This window comes from Coregonus lavaretus, assembly GCF_964263955.1.
Source record: "Coregonus lavaretus genome assembly, chromosome: 29".
NCBI classification, from domain to species: domain Eukaryota; kingdom Metazoa; phylum Chordata; class Actinopteri; order Salmoniformes; family Salmonidae; genus Coregonus; species Coregonus lavaretus.
In genome coordinates, this window is record NC_140016.1 from 34993412 (window position 1) to 35017241 (window position 23830).

The 23830-nt window shown below is 42.2% G+C and overlaps 1 protein-coding gene across 1 annotated transcript in view; it reads left to right on the forward strand.

The window, feature by feature from the left end:
• Nucleotides 1-1572: 1572 nt before the first annotated feature.
• Nucleotides 1573-23830, forward strand: part of pcdh19 (protocadherin 19) — a gene marked incomplete at both ends in the record, with an annotated part of 81265 nt that continues 59007 nt past the window's right edge. The window contains 2 exons of the mRNA XM_084147076.1: nucleotides 1573-3719; nucleotides 7752-8106. Coding sequence (XP_084003202.1) covers nucleotides 1573-3719; nucleotides 7752-8106 — 2502 coding nt within the window. The remainder of the gene's footprint in view (nucleotides 3720-7751; nucleotides 8107-23830) is intronic.

A 23830-nucleotide genomic window follows, 5' to 3' on the forward strand; every position in this document is an offset into this window, starting at 1 on the left:
TTCGAAAGAAAGCATGTAAAGACTCCGATTGCATTGTAATGACAAGAAACACAAAGAGAACGTGAAATATTAAATAGAGTTAACATGCCAAGAGGTCTAACCATTAGGCTAATATATATATATATATATATATATATATATATATATATATATATATATATATATATATATATATACATATGTTATTTAATTAGAACTTAGATCCTGTTCAATCTCTTTAACTACATAATAAACATCGAGGGATAAATAAACAAATGTAGCCTATTTATAGCCACACTACTTAACCCATTCCAACCTACAGCTGTACATGTGTGCAGGTAGTTGGCCGAGTTTTCCTTGCTGTAGTTGCCCCACCCACCAGCAAATCCAAACCTCCTGTGTAACCTCTGATTGGTTGAGGGGATTGCGGGTCCTGAGACTGAGCGCTCGGCGCTGAGCTGTGCATTGGGGCAGTGTGTACTATTGATGCGAGCGGAGCCCGGAGCGCGTATTGGAGTGAACTAGCAGCCTACTGACAACGAGTGGTGCTTTTTGCCTCATTCAGGCTGGATATTTTCATGCATTTTCCTCTGCTGCAAGCTTGAAACGAACTGCTTCTTATTGTGACTGTATAACATCCTTTTATCTCTATATCTTTTTACACTGGATTTGATATGGACCATATCTCGCCGCGGGATGTGTTCGGTGTATCCATGTGTGAGATCTGAGGAAATGAATTAGTAAAATAAGCTACAAGACTTTGAGAGAGAGTGAAACCTCTAACTGCTCGCCGGGAAATAAAAAGGTAACTGTGGTCTTCACTGATAGCGTTATAAGACTAGTTCCGGCAACAGCATCATTGGTCTACATTCGATAACTGGACTTTGGCTATTCGGGGATTTTTTCAATACGGATTCCTTTTTACGTTTCAATCGGATATGTGGTGTGATATAATTGCCCAGTGAAGAGGAAAAGTCATTACAACTTGAAAAAATCGTTCATATGAATGGATGGAACATATGCGTAAAATCCAGTTTGTCTAAAATGCGCCTTGTGGTTTTGGTATCGGAATCATGATGCTGGGAAGAATTGAACTGGAAAATGTTTAGCCAGTTATTTAATCTTCATTGAACGTTATCCTTTGGTATACCTGTTAATCGGAATTTTCCTCTCTTTTGATTTTTAAATTATTATTTTTGCATGGTTTTCCACCCTGCATCGAAATGGTTGGTTTATCGTGTCAATCGCTATAGTTGTAGCTTGATATGAACTGCTCAGATTTACATGGGTAAGTCAGTGTTCTGAGACCATTCAGAATGTTTTCCAAGCTCTATCCTCCCCAAAATCTCACACCTTTCAGCAGATTGGAGAATTTGGTTTTTCTCAGAAGAGTACAATGAAGTAGACAATATCGATATAATCAAGTAACATTTATATCATATACAAGCCTTTTCTTTTATCAAAACGTATTCCCTGGATAACTTTTAGATGAGATGAGATAACTGGATGATTTTGTCCATTATCTCTGACATGCATAGGTGTGCGTGATCATACAAGGTCCCAATTAAATATAAGGAAAAATCAACAGGTACAATGTATGCCAAGGAGATGGATTTTATACCAATTATTTGGATAGTCATTTTATGCTGGACTGGGGCTGATTCTGTTATTAATTTGAAATACTCGATAAACGAAGAGCAGAAGGCTGGGTATATCATTGGAAACGTGACAAAGGACGCACAAACGCAAGGATTTGCCATTGCACCGCGGGCGCCGTACTTGCGGGTCATCTCGAATTCAGAGCCGCGATGGGTGGAACTCAGCCCGGCTGGACTTCTCCTCACACATCAGAAAATAGACCGGGACGTGGCTTGCCGACAGACGGCAAAGTGCACTGTCTCTTTGGAGGTGATGTCAAACTATATGGAGATATGTGTAATTAAAGTAGAAATTGTGGATTTGAACGATAATGCGCCCAGATTCCCCACAAACCACATTGACATTGAAATCTCAGAGAATGCCTCCCCTGGTACCAGGTTCCCCCTAGAGGGGGCAAGCGATCCGGACTCGGGGATCTTCAGTGTGCAATCATATTCGATCACCCCGAATGAGCTCTTCGGGCTGGAGATTAAGACTAGGGGGGACGGGTCCAAGATTGCCGAGCTCGTAGTGCAAAAATCTTTAGATAGGGAGACCCAGTCTCACTATTCATACGAAATCAGTGCAGAAGACGGTGGAGACCCCCCAAAGATTGGCGCAGTCCAGCTCAATATTAAAGTAATAGATTCGAATGATAATAATCCAGTTTTTGACCAGCCTGTGTATACAGTGAACGTGATGGAGAATTCTCCTATTAATACACTTGTAATTGACTTGAATGCAACGGATCCTGATGAGGGAACTAATGGTGAGGTTGTGTACTCGTTTAACAGTTACGTCACCGATAAAACGAGAGAGGTATTCAAAATTGACCCTAGAACCGGTATTATCACTGTTAATGGCCCTTTGGATTATGAAACAACCCATATTTACGAGATTGATGTCCAAGCCAAAGATTTAGGTCCCAATTCTATTCCGGCTCATTGTAAAGTCACTGTAAATGTGATGGATGCGAATGATAACCCACCTGTCATTAGTTTATTGTCTGTGAACACAGAGCTGATTGAAGTTAGTGAGAACGCGCTTCGTGGATATGTTATTGCATTAGTGAGAGTCTCAGATAAGGACGCGGGCGCAAATGGTAAGGTGCAGTGTAGACTACAAGGCAACGTTCCTTTCAGACTCCAGGAATACGAGAGCTTCTCAACCATCCTTGTTGATGGTAGGCTAGACAGAGAGCAGAGGGACACCTACAATCTAACTATCCAAGCAGAGGACAGTGGCACCCCCCCTTTACGCGCCACTAAATCGTTTGTAGTGAAAGTCACAGATGAAAATGACAACCCTCCCCACTTCCTAAAACCCCATTACCAAGAGATGGTCCTAGAAAACAACCTGCCAGGCTCATGTTTGCTGGCTGTGTCAGCTGTAGATCCCGATTTGGGCATGAATGGCACAGTTTCATACACCATCGTGCCCAGTGAGATTAAACACATGGACGTAAACACATATGTCAGCATAAATCCTTCAGGGCGTATTTATTCCATGAGATCATTCGACCACGAGTACACTAGGACTTTTGACTTCAAAGTTTTGGCTAGGGACCAGGGGAATCCGTCCTTATCCAGTAATGCGACGGTGCGCATTGTCGTTTTGGATGTGAATGACAATACACCTGTTATGACCACTCCACCCCTGGTAAATGGCACCGCGGAGGTATCCATTCCACGAAACGCAGGAGTGGGTTACCTGGTGACCCAAGTCAAGGCCGACGACTACGACGAGGGGGAGAATGGAAGGCTGACCTATACCATCTCGGAGGGAGACAGGCTTTTCTTTGAGATCGACCAAGTGAATGGAGAGGTGCGGTCCACCAAGATGTTCGGGGAGCAAGTCAAGTCGACCTACGAGATCACCGTGGTGGCACGCGACCATGGGAAACCGTCGTTGTCGGCCTCGGCATATATTGTTGTCTACCTCTCACCAGACCTGAACGCCCAGGAGTCTATTGGACCCGTAAACCTGTCGTTGATCTTCATCATTGCCCTGGGCTCTATTGCTGCTATCCTGTTTGTCACTATGATTTTTGTGGCAGTCAAGTGCAAAAGGGATAACAAGGAGATCCGAACGTACAACTGCAGGTACTGAAAACAGCTCTTCATAACCATCTCATTAGTTTGGTGTTTCAGTCAGTCATGGTTATAGGCCTAATATTTCTTTTATTCCTCCATATAGGCCTACATCTATGCATTTTGGTACCCATTCAGTGGTGCGCATAATTGTGTGTGTGTGTGTGTGTGTGTGTGTGTGTGTGTGTGTGTGTGTGTGTGTGTGTGTGTGTGTGTGTGTGTGTGTGTGTGTGTGTGTGTGTGTGAGAGAGAGAGTTGTTCAGGCTGGTCTTGAGTGCACGTAGCTGTATTTCTAGTGCATGTTCAGGGCCCCGAATGTTAGGCGTTACTAAGGAATGCAGGTGCCCAGAAATGATAAGCAAAAATGGCTTATGGACTCCTAGAGTGTCCTTGCCTTATTTATTTTTGCAAACCCTCACCATTACCTAGGACTAATAATCTTGGCTAGATGAGGACAATTAGCTGAATTTTACAGCTATTGAATTTATGGTGGATGTTATTCCCAAAGGTTCAAATGGATGTTCTAAAGGAGACAGCATACCCTACCATTCTGCGAGAACTATGACATAGTAATGATGATAATGATAATTATTATGTTAATTATCTAAATAATATTACTACTGTTGCTAATCATAATGATGAAAGCAAAAATGATAGCCTAATAATAATAATAATACAATTAATGCTAGAGGGACTAATACTACTAAAACGAATAAGTCATACATCTTTGAACCCACTATGCCTCTACTCTATGTATGACAATGCCTCAGAAGGGGACAGGCATTATTATTTGGCACATTATTATCTTGATCCATCATAATAAAAATATGCTTTTCTTCATCAATCTGTAAAGCATCAGCTCCCCCTTTGATTTCCTTGTGCTAGATTACCACCTACCACTGTGGTACATTACCACTTAAAATGTCCATATAGATTGCATTTGTGAATTTAACCTGAAGCTATTATCATATTTCATATTTTACACTGAACATAATTTTAGTTGTGCTGCTACGTCAGGCCGATTCAAACGTGTGGCAATTGGCTGACCCTGTATGGTTCTTCCATATAAGTAGGGCAAATGCACATCTCAGAGTAAGCTCTAGTGGATGAAGGTCTATTGATGAAAACGTTGGGTTGAGATCCATTAAACATACTGTGAAACAGGGGTTCCCAACCCAGGGGGCGTGCCTCCCATACGTGGCGCCAATGTTTCATGGGGGGCTCGGGACCTTCCTTGACCTTCCTTGATCTAAAACTACGCATAAATCCGCAATGCTTTAGGCTAGAAACAAGCTGTAAAATGCCAGAGGAAGATGGGACTCTGATGCACATGGGAGTATTGGCTTGTCTCTATGACATTCAGAAGCTGAGCTACGACTTTCTAAAGTCCAGGAGTCAAAGAAATTGGACTTTGCTTGAGAAGTAATCTTATACAATGTGTGACTCTGTCACTATCAATTGATCAATTCACTTTCTGTCAAAGAGAATATGTAAAATTAAGTTGAGGGTTCATAGAATTTATAATTTTAAAACATATCTGTTATCAGAATAACATTTGGGTAAATCGGTTCTATGCTTATTTTTTCCTTATCTATTATTATTATCATTAAATAGCCTACCTAAAATATTTTACATTTTACATTTTAGTCATTTTAGCAGACGCTCTTATCCAGAGCGACTTACAGTTAGTGCATAAAATATGTAATGAGTCATGTTAAACTACGTAGAATTGCAGGAAATGAGCTTCAAAACAACATTTTCCTTGGTTCCTCAAATTAAACAAAATCAAATTGGTGTTATATTTAATATAGGCTATCTCAATAAACAATACTTATTGAGGGGACCCTTGGGGAAAAAAAGGTTGAACCCCTGCTGTGAAGCATAGCCTACAAGAATGCCATTGTGTTGCAGTTTCTTTTCAAATATTGAGTTTCTTCTACTCTGTGCGCGTAGAACTACATAAGGTATGCCGACAACTTTCTTTTTCAAAGTATGGACTTTCTCAGGCACACATGATCATGGATAATGGTTCATATTGGTCACTGTTGATTTGAAAGCTAAAGCAGTCATGGATTGGCAATATCAAGTGATGGTTGGTGAGATATCCACATCATGTTTCCCCTATCCTTATTCTTTAGAGATGTAGATTTGATGAGGTTTTCACATAGTGGGAGAGCAGTTTTACGTTCAATATTGTACAGTATGCATAGCACCTCTAGGGCCTCACTTGTTATGTCACATGGCTTCTAGCTTCAAAGTGACATTGTTGTTATCACAAACAGCACACAGACCGTAATTAATGACATAGGAATAAAAACATCTGTTTGTTTTCTGAAAACCAAATGCTCTTAGAGAGTGAGACAAAGGACTCTGGACATAAATTATGTTATTAAGCCAATTTTAAGGGAATTTAGGGCATTTTATATTATTTGTTTTTCAAAGATGTCTGTCATTGTCACATTGATAAACATAAGCCTACCACATTTACCAGCATGCTCTTTCATTTGGATGTGACCCACAATGCTCAATTTCTCTAATAAAATACACAAGAAAACAACCAACCAATCAAACAAACAACTAGGCTAAATCAAATAATATCTGCCCAACACTACCTAACCACCTAACCTTCCCTTTTAAAAATCCTGTCTTGTAGCATAAAAATCCTCTTCCTGCCGGGTACTTTAATCTATATTGATGTGCAGTGCTCCTGAGTAGCTAGCTACCACCTCAAACCTAAGCAGTGCTTATCTGCAATTTATTGCTCGTTCTCTTTGAGTCGGGAGGATTTCTCCTGTCAATTTTTCGATTTTGGGCCCAGAAGTACTAGAGAGAACAATGACAGAACGATGCCCTCTCTTTTTTGACCCTCACAGTCTCTTCTCTCCCGTACTCAGACGAGAGAGCACGCAAGAGAGAGAGAGAGAGAGAGAAATAACAGTTTTGAGATGCCCTGAAAAAAATAGAGTCCAAGGCTGCAAGTGGCATTTTATTTTCCAGAATGAAGGCAGGGAGGAACAGACCCGGAGAGCATCTGAAAGTCCCGTGTAGAGTTGGTAGAGCATGGCGCTTGCAACGCCAGGGTTGTAGGTTCGATTCCCACGGGGGGCCAGTATGAAAAATGAATGCACTCACTAACTGTAAGTCGCTCTGGATAAGAGCGACTGCTAAATGACTAGTACATTTTTTTTTTTTTAAATGAAAAGGAGAACCCATCCAGTAAACACTAAGGATGGGGGAGTCCTACATGGGCATTTCAACATATGCAGCCAGGGCCTCAAGTTTTATTAGATGCAGTATAGAATCATGAGTAAATAACACACTCCATCCAACCAGGGCTAAAAATAGACTCTTGGAGAGTGGGAGTCCATGCAAATGTTCGACATGTTCAAAACTCAGAGGAATTCAAGGGTTTCTGCTTAAAACAGAATGTCCCCTCGTAAGAATTTGCAAGTTGGATGGAGAATGGAAATTGTCTTCCTCCAGCCCGAGCATCAGCAGCGTCCTTTCGATAAAGAATCTCCGGCTTTCTCATTTAGGCTGATTAGAATCAAAATGCTCTGCTCAAGTCAGGGGACAGCCACAGACACTAGGTTCTAAATGAATTTGAATTGACAGTTCTCCTACACTCCATATTGCCAGTGGGCCTCGCTTGGTAATGAAAGAAAAAAGGGAATTAATGTTAGCAGTGGGGCTGTGCTTTAAATATGATTGCAAAATCCGGTTGGTGATCTTCAGTATTGTCTGTTGTCTTGTTGTTGCCGTGTTTGTGTGCTTTTGTGGTTTGGCATGTTTGCATTGTGTGTGCTTGTTGTTTGTGGGACATGTTGACTGTGCCGAGCATGCAAAAGTAAACAAATGAGGGATGACGGCTCCATTGGTGGCATGGGGAAGGCGGTCAGGCTTGGGTCCGGAGGAGGGGGTCACTTGAGCGTGGCTCCTCTCTCTCTACCCTGGATGCCAACCAATGAGCTGGCCCCCACCACTGGACACGGCGTGTGCATGTGGGCGGGTATGACAGAGCACTGCTTTATTGAGTCTGTTCAGTTTCTTCTACTTGCGCAGGGTGGCGGAGTACTCGTACGGCAGCCAGAAGAAGTCGAGCAAGAAGAAGAAGCTGAGCAAGAATGACATCCGCCTCGTGCCGCGCGACGTGGAGGAGACGGACAAGATGAACGTGGTGAGTTGCTCATCTCTCACCTCCTCCCTCAACTACTTCGACTACCACCAGCAGAGCCTGCCGCTGGGCTGCAGGCGCTCCGAGAGCACCTTCATCAACGTGGACAACCAGAACTCACGCAATGCCGCGCCCAACCATGGCAGTTATCAGCAGCACTCCTTCGCCAGCGGGCAGGGCCCCCAGCAGCCTGACCTCATCATCAACGGCATGCCGCTGCCAGAGGTGAGACCACACTTAGTTCGCTCTGATCTGATCTGTCCCTGCAGCTTGTTGCTGCTGTGCCAATCTGTGCCAATGCCCTAGGGAAGAGGGGGGGTGTACGGGGTTGGGTGTATGGGACAGGGGAGAGTGATGGTTAAGTCCAGTCAACTTTTACTTAGTCTCACTACTCATTGTCATGACTGCGTTGTGCTTCAGCTTCCAGTGGGAGTATAGTCATTTTGGGGTATAACATAGTAGTTGTAGGGAGTACAGTCGCTGTGGGTTCACCTGGTGTACGTGAATGAATGGTCACGTGACCAGGTATGTTCTCTCAACAGATTGAACCGCACCCTCGGGGCCGGTTACAAGGTCATATGTTCTAGAAATGTACCAGATCATACTTCTTTACCCTCAGTGTAACAATACATTTCCTACTCGTTTGAAATAGAATCTGATCAGCCATGTGTGGTCTTGTGTGTTAGTAGCTACATTTGAGATAAATAAATCAAGGCATTTCAGAGGTTTACCCAGGTACATGGACTGACCTGTGGATAAGAGCGAGCTGTGCCAAGCGTGAATTTGGAGGCCTGACAAAATGAATTATTTGGCTTCCACCTACCTGCCTTGTTTTTTGTGAGTTGAGCTATTGCAAAAGAACAGGAGTTTGAACACCTGCCAGATGCATTGACCCGGCTAATCAGCTCCACCCCATGTGGTAGCAGAAAGAATAATCATTGCTTAAATGCTCCATGTGCAAACAGTGCGAACGGCCCAATAGGCTCCAGTGTTAGTCATGCGGTCAAGGCCAAGGCTGCAGCTTTGCACCCCACGCAGCCAGCTATTATAGAGCTATAGTCAACTCACCATGCATAGGGTTGATTGTATTGACGTAGCGATGTATGGCTGAAGACAGCAAAGGCCTCGCTCGAGTGGGCTATTTAAGCTGACAAGAGTGTACACCGTCTAGCTGATCTTTAAAGTATAGATTTTTGCCTCTATGACCTAGTCTATAGGATTCCTTGGACAACCTCTCTAGCTTGACCTACTTCTATGGCCATCAGCAGGGTAGGGGGTTTTCACAATCCTGTTCAGTCCCAAATAAAGCAACCCCCACCCATCACATATTTGATGACTCCGATCCCTGTTTGACATTCAGCGAGAAGAAGAAGGGTGGAAAAGCCTAAAAACAAAACCAGAAACATTAGAACGGTTATTGAGCCATTGATTGGCTGATCCAGTTAGGATCTGAGCTCCTATCGGATCCCGCGGGGTCAATGAGGCCCCACTTACAGCCACGCTGATTTACTGCAGACTGTCTGGGACTGATGGAGCCAGAAAGAAGAGGAGTGAGAGGGCGAGAAAGAAAGAAAGAAAGAAAGAAAGAAAGAAAGAAAGAAAGAAAGAAAGAAAGAAAGAAAGAAAGAAAGAAAGAAAGAAAGAAAGAAAGAAAAAGGGTGGAGATCTGTCCCATGGTCCTGTAAAGTCAAGTGTTGGTAGGGGGGAACGAGTGCATTCCGCCATGTACCCGCAGGTAGCATTCCGGTCACAGACCTCTCCATGAGCAAAACACAGGAAGAAACTTCAGTCCGGCAGGCACAAAGAAATGACTGTGTGGTTGTAAAACCCAGGCGCAGTAGTCTGTCTTGGCGGCTTAAGCATACAATAAAAAAAAACATTTGCTGCGGGATTAAGGAGGCCTTTATTTGTTTCTTTTAATGAAAAAGAGGAGAGCGGGAGACAAATAGGGTCTCAGATTCTGATTATCTAATATGCAAACCTTGGAGGTGTCTGATAGGGATGAGTTAGGGGATGGAGGAAAGGAGGGAGGGAGAGTGTCTTAATGCCAGGTGTCTGGGCTCCACTGCGTTTGTATATTTTTTAGCATTTGTGATTGGCTTGATAAAGGCAGAGACTCTGCTTAACATGCAAGCTCTGTCGCAGCTCTGCGTTCCACATGACGTTGACAAACATCCCTTTGACCGGCCCTGTGCATATTTCCTGTTGAGCGACGGAGAGAGGAGGTGCTGATGGCTAGTCGATGGGAGCGAGGGAAAGGAAGAAAGAGAGAGAGAGAGAGAGAGAGAGAGATTGCATTCTCCTCCTCAACCAGGCTGCAGCTAGGACCAAGTATTTATTCTCCATTCTGACATTTAGAAAAGACAGTAGCTCCGTATCCACATATTGCTGTTAAATTACAAAAATTGTTGTCAAGTGCAATTACATAGCCATTAATGTAGAGCGCAAACAAACAGTGCATCTGTGAAATGACCAATAATAGCTCTGTCACGGTGAGCAAACCCACTTCACTCCACAAGTCCACATTTTCCCAAGGTCTAGCTAGCACACAGGGGCACTTTTGTGATTAGTGAGTTTTTGCTTTATCCCCAAAAACATTTGTCTTCACCCTGGCCCGCTCTTGTAATCATCTGTGTCAACCACCGTTTTACAGTTTTACAATAGGGCATTCATATTTGTTTAATTCCAACTTATTGAATGAACTCTAGGCCGAGCCTCGTTGAATAATGGTATTAGGATTTGAATAAGAGAATAAAAAATAAGAAGATTTGAAAACAGGACAGTGAAAGACTTCATATATAATAATGAGGATTTGATTTTAGGAGATTCATTATTGTTATAGGATTTGTGTTATTGGTGTATATGGGTCTCATCCGCACCCAGTATATGTATCAGGTCTGCTACAGGGGTTTTATTATCCTACTTCAGAGAGAGAGATTTTTAATAGTACTTTATTTCAAGCTACAGAATTACCAGTACTAAGAAAGTACATGGTAAAATGGTAGTTACACAGGAATAACCTATGTATTACCAGCTGAGAGATGTTTGGTTGACCTGCCTATGGTTGTGGTTGCAGATTAAAAGGCTACATGTCGCTGGCTTAATTTCTTCTTCTTCCATGGCTTCTTCCATGGCTTAATTATACCAGATTAGTTGGTGGGGTAGACAATTAGACAGTAAAGGAATGGCCTTTGGCTATAACATGTTGTTGAATGGGTAATGTGTACTACTGTGGCTTTATTTTACCTCCACTTGTGATTCCAGATAATGAATATAGCAGTAAAAAAATTAATTATCTCTGGTATTGATTCAGTTTACACTCATCCTTATGCGGGAAAGAGATTGCATATTTTTTATTTTATTGTGTTTCATTATGGTGTTCAATGAAATAGAAAAAAGGGAGGCATGGTTTTAAAGTGTTAGACTTTCCGTGGAGAAACTGTAAGGAGACCTTTATTCTCGACTTCTATCGACTGCTAATTTAGGTAAATTCGCTTCCAGATGCTCCCATTCTGTTACCTGAAAGATGGCTACATAACAAGCTATTGTAAGCATATGGAACATGTCGTACAGTTCAATTTCAGGCTTTTTGCAGCGTGACGAGAGTAGGCACTTGGAGCTTTTGGCAAAATAAAAGGTATTTCTGTTACGGTGTCTTGAATTTGTTCCTCTTACAGTCAACAACAGAACTCCATGCTGTAAACAAAACCAAGGTAGCTAGCTACAGCAATATGATAATCACTAACTGTTTTCTGAGTTAGTTTGGAATAGCCTACATTTTAATATTGCTACAAGAGAGGCGATGGGGAGCGGTACTGGGTTCCATATTCCACATGCCTCCACATCATCCCGCCTCCCATGCAATCACTTCACATCAGGACAATATGCACAGAACACGTTCAAACGTGCCATATTGCGCATGCAAAGTAGATGTCATGCTGTCAACACATACTACACATCTGCTGTGCCTGCCAATCACCTTCCATTTTCCATCTCCCCCCTCTTCCTCACTTCTAATGTGTTGTCATCATGCCTCCCTGAAACATATAGGCTGTGTCCCAAATGGCACCCCATTCCCTATACAGTGCACTACTTTCGACCAGAGGCCTATGTGCCCTGGTCAGAAGTAGTGAACTATAAAGGAATTAGGGTGCCATTTGGGACACAAACAAAGAGCTTTGCCATAAAAAAAGATAATTACATTACCGATGAGAACAATAGAGGAATCAAGAAAAAGGACGCAATTCCAAGCACATTGCCGTGTCTCTGGTCATTAAGGCTTGGATGCTGGATCATAAGCTACTTAGTCAGTGTGCTAATTTCAGTTTGCAGTCTTTATCATCATCTTGAGCTATTGCTAATCAGATTGCGCCTGACCTATTGCCTCTTACTAGAGTGGTGGGTCTGGTTTGAGTGGCACAACACAAACTCAAGCTGCTCTACGTTTAGTCTTTGATCTTGTAATGTTTCCATTGTAATATGACGATCCAAGCCCCCCGTTTCCCTCCCTCCATCTCACTTTACTTTTTCTGAGTAGAATGTCTGTCTTCTCTAATCTGGTTGCCTTCCTCTTTAAGCCACTGACTAATACATGTGACAACACATATGGCGGGCTAATATGTTACGAATTACAGTATTTTGCATTTTCTACGACTCCCTTCGAGGCAACAGACTAGGGCTTTTGTATTTCTCTAAATTTCATCAGCCTAATCCAATTAATCATCGCTAAATCCATACGATAAAGTAAAGGTCAAAGCATGCTGTCTCGTTGAGGGGCTTTGTGCTGAGAAGAAAACTCAGTCAGGCTCCAGGAAAAAGCTCTGATGAGGGAGTACCATTTAAACAATTTCAAAAGGAGCTTTTCGAAGCTCAGGAAGGAGAAAATAGAATAATCAGGTGGTGAAAAAGTGAAACAAAGATTTTACAGAGTGGCAACTGACGGATCCTTGGCTGCTTCAACTTGAAATGCTAGTGTGTGTGTGTGTTTTATCTGTTGAAGGAGTTGGGGGCGAACCTTGCATACTTTAATGTCTCCTCTTCAGTGGGATGCGAGAGAGTGAAGCATCTTATCTGAAGCCCCTGATTGAGTAACTGGCAGATGAGCACAGGAATTATAGCGAGAAAGGTTTGATTTGTGAGTGAGCCATGGATTTGGGAACGCTCTAGCAAAACCATCAGTCAGTCTGACAGTCAGTCAGTTAGTGAAACAAACAAATATTTCAACATTTATGCACAGTCATGTATACATGTCAGGCAATAGTCATGTTGGGCCATTTCATTTTCGGTGAAATTATGCTGTGAATAACCCTGAAATGGGTTGCACTGGAATAGTAACATTATCCCATGGGATGCTTTAGTTCACAGATATAGGCCTACCCTGTTCATACGACATAGTCTAGCCAAATTGAGCTGTACTGGGCTGGCCTGGTTGCGTTTCCACCAATGTTCCTGGCAACTCGCTGCAAATGACAATGTGAAAATAAAATATCCATGCCAGCACAGTACGCTTCAGGTCAACACTATAGTGTGCAAAGGTTATTGTGATTGACAAGCCAATGCCAGTTCAGTATATATATAGCCTTGGCCCTGAAACATTTTTCCTTGCTTCGTATGTGGAGGATGTACCATAAATATGTAACAATAGCAGCCAATGGTAGCCTCCTCAAGCCCAGGGCTGCTGCCCTCTTGTTGGGATCGGTGCTTGCAGGCAACAGCTGAGGTGACAAAACATACAGTACATGAGTGAGAGGGCCTGACATATGCATGTCACTGAAGCCCGCCTGTAACCACATGTGATGGCTGAGCAGCGCTCTGTCTGTGCATCGGGGCCAGGGAAACTGTGGACAAGGAGAAAAGCTGGAATTATGATGAGAGGAGGGAGGAAAGGAGAGAGAGTGTGACATGGAGAGAGAGGGAGAGCGAAAGAGAGAAGGAGGGGAAGAGAGGGAAAGAGAGCAACACAATCTCCAAAGAGGGAGGGAGAGGGAAAGAGAGAAAGGGAGAGAACCTCAGCTTTATCTGTAAGTCTATTTATAGGACCCCGAACGATTTTCCATAACCTGTACTAGTCTGACTCCAACACACTCTCTTTCTCTTCTTCCTCCTGAAATGTAATTCTATTGTGAAGTACAGATGCAGTTATTATACTGAAAGCCCCGTCCTTTGTTCAAAATATAACCGATACGAACTATACAGCAGGAGGGAAAGAAAATGGCTCCCTTAGTGTTGGTTCAGCATGCACTATGTCTGCTGAACAAAATATCCATATCAAGCACCTAAATGAAATTGTGCATAGCACATTAACATTTGGAAATACTGTAGTTATTCACCAAAATGCTTTATTTTTTGCATGTGCACAATTTGCCTCGCAGCAATGGCAGTCCAAACAGTAAACATTAGATGGTACGAAAAGGTAAGCACTAATGTGCTTTGAACCGAGTCAAAATAGAAAGTTGAAAGGACAGCACATGAATTCCCTTAGTGGGTTATATTCCCAGTAATTTAACAATAGGCATGCTACACAAACTTGTGGTGTCCTTGCCATATGATGCTAATATATAAATGCTATCATCTTATAAATCTTGTTGTACCCAAACCCCCCTTGTAAAACACAATCATATGATACTAATATAATGATACATTCCACCACACATCCCAAGATGCAATTCACCTATTGAATCACTTTCTCACTTTTTCAATACACCACCCAGCAGTCATAACTAGCAGAACAAAAACAACAACCTCAATTATAAATCCATAGCAATGTGAAATATATTACACTTATTACTCAATTATAGCTTGACTTATACTTACTGTGATCCAACCCGTGATCCATTACTGACGGCAAAACACATTTTGTGCGCAAACAAAATGAGTTTCACAATGGTATCAGAGCATTACAAGCCATACATTAGCAACATAAACCAGCCAAGCTTTTCCATAGATCCCAGAAAGGCAATAAGGAGATAATGACTTTGGGTCTGGACTGAAGGTTGTAGAGGGGTAAATGAGAGAAGGCGAGACCGAAACCACCAAAAATAAATGGAGTGAGTGAAATGGACAGAGAGAGAGAGAGAGAGGGAGAAAGGGCGAGAGAGGGGTGATGTTTATCGCCGGGGAATGGGGGACATCATTATGCACCTTGTTAATCCCTTCCAGCAATGCCGAGCCTCGGACGTAATTACCCATTTAAATGACTTTCCTGCAGCCACTGTTTTTATTTTTAAAATTAAAACCAGTGGCACAAATATGCCACACTCGGTTTGCGTTCACCCAGCAATCCCTTGGACTCTAGTGGATAGGCCTACACCGCCAGCATTTGTACTTTACTACTGTATGTTGTGGAATTATACCTTTGAGCATGTTTAGTCAGGATCTGTACTACCACACCAACTGTCAGTAACGTTAGCATTTTAAGGTACATTGATTTAGTAGATCCAGCTCTAGCATTTTCACTCTATTCTACTGTCTGTTATGGAACTATACCATTTTTAAGCATATTTATTCTGCGTATATAGGCCTACTGCATCCAATGTTGGTAATGTTGGCAGTTTGAGGTACATTGATGCCGAAGGCCATTGAGGTATTGTATCAATAGTGGGCAATCAAAGATACACCCCACTATTTTTTAAATTTTATTTTTATTTTTTTATGTCTTGCATGAGACCAGGCTAAGTATTCCAAAACAGTTTGCCACGGTTAGAAGAAAAAAAAGACTGCTTTGTTCAAATTCATATACATTAAATGTCTTAAATACTATAGACATATTTATCTTCCCATTAGCATGGATGTATCTTAACCTTTTACTGCAGTGGGCTAAATCAGTTGTCTTAAACAAATCTACTTTGAAACAAAAGTATACACCTCACACACATGGTTATGGCCTTAATAAAAGAAGACACCTGTACCATGTCAGGAGTTGAAATGTATTCAATTTTGAGTTTGCATCCCAATATTACACTTTATATACATCACAGAAGACTGAAATATATCAAAACCGTTATATTAAATATTAATAACATTCCACCCATGAGGCCACTAGGTCATTTGACTGCAGGAATGGGGTACTCTCATCTTAATCTTGGGTGAGATTTTAAGTGCAGCATCTCCTGTGGCTGTCTGTCGGTGTGATAGAAATCCAATATAGAGCCGGCTTCACATCCCCTCTCATTTTTAAGACAAGCCTTTGACAACCATCACTGAGGGTTGCAAGAAACATACCACACTTTCTTCATATCATACACAGTTCATGTGTGAGTTGTCTAACTGTCTACGGTGGGAAACGATTCAAATGAAGGTGGCTGTGGAAGAACACCTAATAAAAGATGACTGGTCTCAGGGAATACGTGTTTGGTGTCGAAAGCTGCAGGAGAGAGGGAAAAAAAAAAAAAAACTTAATTAAATGATTTTTGTCTATCCTAGCCTCATCTCTCATTAACACAGATTTGGCTGCCAGCTTCTTTATTTTACGCCTGCAGTTCAATTAATGGAATGGGAAAGGTCGGCCTACATTCTACGACACAAGCTAAACCACTTGTTAATGCCATGGGTTGGGGAGGAAAGGCCATTGACTTTCATATAGAAGCTTACACCTTGAAATCATGGTACACTGCATGACCAAAAGTATGTGGACACCTGCTCGTCGAACATCTCATTCCAAAATCATGGGTCTTAATATGGAGTTGGTCCCCCCTTTACTGCTATAACAGCCTCCACTCTTCTGGGAAGGCTTTCCACTAGATGTTGGAACATTGCTGCGGGGACTTGCTTCCATTCAGCCACGAGCATTAGTGAGGTCGGGCACGGATGTTGGGCAATTAGGCCTGGCTCGCAGTCAGCGTTCCAATTCATCCCAAAGGTATTTGATTGGGTTGAGGTCAGGGCTCTGTGCAGGCCAGTCAAGTTCTTCCGCATCGATCTCGACAAACCATTTCTGCATGGTCCTCGCTTTGTGCACGGGGGCATTGTCATGCTGAAACAGGGAAGGGCCTTCCCCAAACTGTTGCCACAAAGTTGGAAGCACAGAATCGTCTAGAATGTCATTGTATGTTGTAGCATTAAGATTTCCCTTCACTGGAACTAAGGGGCCTAGCCCGAACCATGATAAACAGCCCCAGACAATTATTCCTCCTCCATCAAACTTTACAGTTGGCACTATTTATTGGGGCAAGTAGCGTTCTCCTGGCATCCGCCAAACCCAGATTAGTCCGTCAGACTGCCAGATGGTGAAGCATGATTCTTCACTCCAGAGAACGCGTTTCCACTGCTCCAGAGTCCAATGGTGGCAAGCTTTACACCACTCCAGCCGACGCTTGGCATTGTGCATGGTGATATTAGGCTTGTGTGCGGCTGCTCGGCCATGGAAACTCATTTCATGAAGCTCCCGACGAACAGTCCTTGTGCTGACGTTGCTTCCAGAGGCAGTTTGGAACTCGGTAGTGAGTATTGCAACCAAGGATGCACGATTTTTACACGCTACGTGCTTCAGCACTCGGCATTCCCATTCTGTGAGCTTGTGTGGCCTACCACTTCGCGTCTGAGCCGTTGTTCTCCTTGACGTTTCCACTTCACAATAACAGCACTTACAGTTAACCAGGGCAGCTCTAGCAGGGCAGAAATTTGACGAACTGACTTGTTTGAAAGTTGGCATCCTATGACGGTGGGAGATTGGAAGTCATTGAGCTCTTCAGTAAGGCCATTCTACTGCCAGTGTTTGTCAATGGAGATTGCATGTCTGTGTGCTCGATTATATAAACCTGTCAACAATGGGTGTGGCTGAAATAGCCAAATCCACTAACTTGAAGGTGTTTCCACATGTGTATATATAGTGTATGTATTGTAGAAAACATGTGGTAGGAAAAGTGTAGCAATGGAGCTAGCTAAGATATCTTGCTAGCTAAATTTGCCCCTCATAATATAGGCTGAGAAATTTATGGATCCTTGGGATTTAGGATATTGGGATTTGGGGAAGTAGCCACCCCTCCAATATGTTTGTCCCTGTTAGTGATAAGACTGACAAGGAACTTACAGGCTCAGAGTTCTCTTTGGGGAAATCTATGTAAATTCTCTTCCAACGTGTGAAGAACAACCAAACCTAACCATTCCCATTGTGGAAAAATGTAATTAATTACAACTTTATATAATGACCGCTATTATTCGAGTGCACAAAAATTAATTCAGTACAAAATGCAGGGGTGGGAAAGGTATTAATTAAAATTGATGGGTAGCTACGTGTGGCTCTTCTTTCGGGGTCCAACACTCTCAGCTGAATTGTTAGTTACACCACCAGACTTCCCACTGCGCTGGCTGACAAGGTTTCTCATGACCTCAGCTTGAAGTGGTGATACTTTGTGGTGGTTAGAGTGATGGAGTAATGGAGAGGGCCATGGTGAGAACACAACAATGCTCATTGTGAAGGAGGGTAATTGAAAATGAAATTTTTCCAGGCATCCAGCTCAGACAACTAGTAGAGAATGACCTTTCCAAGTGTCCTGTTTTTCCGCCATGAAACAAAGAGGAAGTAGGGAGGATGCTAGTTAGTTAGCATTTCCCCACCATCCGATTAAATGTCAACTTCTGCATGCGTAATTGTTGGATGGTACAGGAGAGAAAGAATGAGGGAAAAAATATATATAGACAGATGAACCAATTTGCTGGTGAAATTGTATTGTCTTGTTATTCTCGGCAGTGCTGGGAAAATAGCACTGCAGAGGATAACGTGATAAATTATGTGCATCATTATATTATAGTCATGGACTTTAAGCATGACTTGTCCCATGTTAATGTCATTGAATCTGCATCTCATATGATATAGATGTTGTTTGGCTGTCCATTCCCTAAATCAATTGAAAATAAAGGAATTAGGCTCTTTATTTCCTCCTCACATGTCGTCTTACTTTAATGTCTGACTTTGATATCTATTAAAGCTGAAATATGTAACTTTTTGGGTGACCTGACCAAATTCACATAGAAATGGGAGTTATAGATATGCCATTCTCAATAAGCAGTAGATATGTTCTATGTGCTCTATTTCTATGCTTCATGTTCTTAAGTTTAGTTTATTTGTCTTTTACTTTCGGTTTTGTACACCAGCTTCAAACAGCAGAAAATACAATATTTTGGGTTATGGAAAATATATTTCACAGCGGTTTAGATGGTACAATGATTCTCTACACTATACTTGCTTGTTTTGTCACATAAACTGAAATTAGGCAAACTATTAGAATGTTAGCAACCAGGAAATGGTGGAGCGATTTCTGCAAAGTGCATCTTTAAATATCGAGCTGACCCAGAAAAATTTATGAAATCACATGAAAAACCACATGATAAAACACAACACATTCCTTGATGTAGTACTTTCATATGTATTTTAATGGTACACCATACTTCCCCTCGTTTCATAGTAAGCCATTTATACCTCTTCATAGATTTAGCATTAGCATAAACGTACCATTAGCATAGCTAGTAGCTATAGGGGTAGTTTAATGAACACAAAAGCCTGTTGGCAGGCTATAGCCACAGCAGCAGCAGTAGCCTCAGAGGCAGACAGCGGTAGGGCTGTGGAAACAGCAGGCCAGCGTAATTGTGCATTGTTCATCCCCAGAACAGGAGTCAGAGCATGTAATGAGCTGTAGCACTCTCTCCCCGTGCCGGGCTAATGGGCTATGACCAGCCATAGGACTCACAGGCCTTTCAGAGCTAACCCCACATGCATCTCTTTACCCCACATCACCAATGCTTCTTTATCGTTCTGTCTCTGGGTCTCTTATCTTCCCCTGCCCTACCCTCTCTTTTCATTCCTCCTCTTCCTTTTCCTACCCTCATCCCTCTCTTTTCTCCCGTCTTCTCTCCATCCCATGTCGCCAATGCCTCTGTCTTTGGGTCTCAGGGCTCTATCTCTCTTTCTCATCTTCCCCCTGCCCCTACCCACATCTCTTTCTTTTCTTTCCCCTTTCTCTCTCCTCCCCTCCCTTTGTCCTCCTGTTCAAAGAGATGGTGGGACCCTTAGTGTGTCAACGTGTCACAATGCCTCTAGCGCTTTTGTATTCATGATGTCTGGAAGGCCCAGATCAGGCATTCCTCAATTCTGCTGGCCATAAAGAGACTTCAGAGAATAGCTGTAGTACATTAACTGGTAGGGTCTGGGATACTACATTATACTATAATACTATATTAAAAAGAGCAGATGACTACAAAGTTTAGGAGGAAAAATGCTGTTGTTGTGTAGGGATTTGTAGAGAAATGTTATAGGTGTAGGGATTTGCACTAGAGCTTCAGCGTTTCGGCTCTTTCTGTCTTTTAAAAAAAAAGGCTGTTTTGCATTTTGATTACCTGATTCAGGTGGGATTGTTTCCCTCCGATTTGTTTTGCTTGGATTAGGCTTCTGAGAGAGCGAGAGCGAGAGCAAGAGAGGACGGGGCAGACATCTTGTTTCTTGTCATATCTTGTTTAGTTTCCTGGGAGGCGGAGGAGCCATTTATTTGGTTTACTGATTGCAGTCAAGTTGGAAAGACAAGAACGTCTGCCAGTATATATATATATATATATACTGTATATATATACTGTATATATATTAAATTGGGCTATATACCCTTGGCTGAGCACGGAGAAGAAAAAGAAATGTATAATGACAATAGCTATGATTGTGAATTCATAACTATACCACCATTACCCAGTCAGAAAACAATGTGAATGGGTCCAGATGCCAGCGTTGGTGGAAACAAAATAGAAAGTAAAGCTTTTAGTTTCCTCTCGCGTCCAAAGTTTGACATCCCGCTGCACAAGTGACCGAGTTAATGAATAAAAGCACCGGGGCTCTGATATGCTGGGCCGATCTAGGGTGTTCTGAGTGCAGTGCTTACAGCAGGAGCCCTAAGCTCCCCTACTCCCATCTGATCGGCAGCTGTTGCCAGACCTGCCTTACGGGGTAAGGAGTGGGGTTAGAAGTGGCGCCTCCCTGGTGGAGGCAGTGGAGATTGTGACTTGTTTCGCTTGCTGTAATAACGACTGGGATGGAATATTGCCTATGCTCTGATCATACCCACTATCGCTGAGGGATCATTATCCTAAAGCAGCCTGACAGGGCCGTTAATAGCACACACACACACAACATGCGCACACACACGAGTGAGCACACACACGTACACACGTACAGCTACAATGTAGTTGGGCGTGTCATGACAAGAGTCAAGACATTGTGCTCTCTAGGGTTTTTACAAGTTGCATGAGTAATGATTTTGCACATTGCTCTCACTTTATTTTCCAGCAGTGGGAAGAGATAAATTACAAATCATTGCGTTCTGCTGTTTTCCTACTGCACAGCTCTGGTTGATGTACAGATGTAGGATCTTAATTTGATCACTCCTTTGTTCCTTAGAATTATCCTGCACCACAGGAAATGCAGATGAGCTTTGTGATTTATATAAATTCACTGAAAAACCCACACTACCACACGGTTATATTGAGAACACTTTTCATGTAGCCTACTTTTGGCCAGCTAATAGCCTAACCACCGATCAAGCAACATTATGGACAAAACGTTAAAATACTGTTGCTGCAGGATTATTTTCCTGTGACAATACTGGTCAATACTGAGGGGTAGGGTTGAGATGGGACCTTCCTAGTACCTGGGTGTCCGGGGCCAGTGTCAGACAACAGAGCAATATCATTTGAATATTCTTAATATTCTAATAATAGCCCTAACCCTTTTCCGATTGCCTTGTTGTGGTTGGTTGGTGGGCCAAAGGCCAACAAGGCAAAGCAGCAGCTTGCAAGAGCAACGGCTAGAAAGCTGACTTTTGGTTTAATTTGGAAGGACTAGGCCTAATCCAGACTAAGTCTCTTAAAGCTACAGCTTCCCCTCGGCTGGATTACCGGGTGGTGTCTTTAAACGGATAAGGGGCTGCTTATCACTGCCTCCCTCAACACTTTGGCGGCCTCCCAAATTACACCCTATTTAGTGCACTACTTTTACCAGGGCCTATAGGGCTCTGGTAAAAGTAATGCGCTATATCGGGAATAGGGTGCCATTTGGGACTCAATCTTCTAATAGCAACTTTACAAATATGGTGAGAGATGGCTACATCATAGAATGTTGGCAGTTTTATTTGTGTGTTACTTGTGTCATTGTGAATATACCATCTGACAAGTAATATGAATGATAATCGTGATAATCACAATTTTGAGTTTTTTTAACCTATAAAGTTAAAAAGGCATATGCATTTTAAAATAACCTCAAGCATGTAAACACATATGCACGTACACACACACACACACACACACACACACACACACACACACACACACACACACACACACACACACGACACACACACACGTACGCATACACACAACTAACGCGGGAAGTACAATCTGTCTAAATTTAGCAGCAGAATGGCATGTCCAGCTGTTCTGTTTAAGCTGTATGGTTCACGCCTTTATAATCACCTTCAAAGCATGCACTTAGTAACTCAATTTGACACGATTGCCTGAGCGTTTATGAAAAGGAAAATATGGATTTAAGCCCAAATGGGAACGCATAAATGCTTAAATGTCAGAGGCAAACAGGATAAAACTGCATTCAGAAATTAGCACATTTGCAGAAAGTTTCTTATTGTTTCACTACATGTACACCCACTGTTTGTTTTTTTGTAAACAACTCGCATTTCCTTTCAGAAAATCAATTGATATGGATAAAAAATATGATAATTAACTTTTTTTCCTTGTAGAAATGACTTTTCAATCAATCAAGGTTTATTGGTCGCATACACAGTTTAGCAGATGTTATAGCAGGTGCAGTGAAACGCTTATGTTACTGGCTCCTAACAATGCAGTAAAATGTCAATCAAGTTCACAAATAAAAAAAAATATCAAGAAATGTCGGAACGAATCTAGTTAACAACCCAAATAGCACTGTAACAGTAATCCAAATGCAATGTATGTACACGGATGAATTTACACAAGGTACTTGTGAACTGTACTGAGTGAGCTATGTCAAGAATCCAGTATATATGTAAATATGCAGTCTGTATAAACAGTGTAACTAAAATGCAATGTACAGTAGTAGAAGTATTGGAATGAGCTATGTTGAGAATACATTATTTAAATACACAGCGTGAAACAGGAAGTGTCCAGTGGTTTAATGTCTCTCTAACATCGGACAGCAGCATTGGCTGTGTACAGTGTGTGTGTGTTTGTGTGTGTGTGTGTGCATCACCTGGTAGATGGCTAGTGATGGCTGTTCAACAGTTTGATGGCCTGGTAATAGAAGCTGTTTTGTAGTCTCTCGGTCTTAGCTCTGATGCACCTGTACTGTCTCCGTCTGTCAGACGGTAGCCGATGTGAACCATCTGTGGCTCGGGTGACTGAGGTCCTTAATGATCTTCTTCTTTGTTCATGGCCTTGAGTTTTTTCTTTTTAATTGTTCTCCCCTATTTAAAAAGGCTGGTGCCAGGTGGTGACGTGTTATTTTACACCACTAATAATCACAGCATTAAGAAAAATCTGACTAAATTTAGCAGCAGAATGGCGTGTCCAGCTGATCTGTTTAAGCTGTACGGTTTACGCCTTTATAATCACCTTCAACCATGCACTTAGTTACTCAATTTGACATGACTGCCTGAGTGTTTATGAAAAGGAAAATATGGATTTAAGCCAAAATGGGAACGCATAAATACTTCAATGTCAGAAGCAAACAGGATCAAAAAGTCATTCTGAAATTAGCACATTTGCAGAAAGGTTATCTTATTATTTCTCTAAATGTACAGCCTCCACTAATAAGCACCGCACATTCAGTGAACTACAACTGCTGTGAAGTTGCTATCGCACAGATCTGGGTGTTATCCAGGAACAAAGAAGAGTTGTTTTGAGGAAAGGGAGGAGGAATAGGAGTGATAGCGGTCTTCTTCCAATTTAAGCCTGTTTGTCTCACTACCTTGCTAATGAAGTGTTG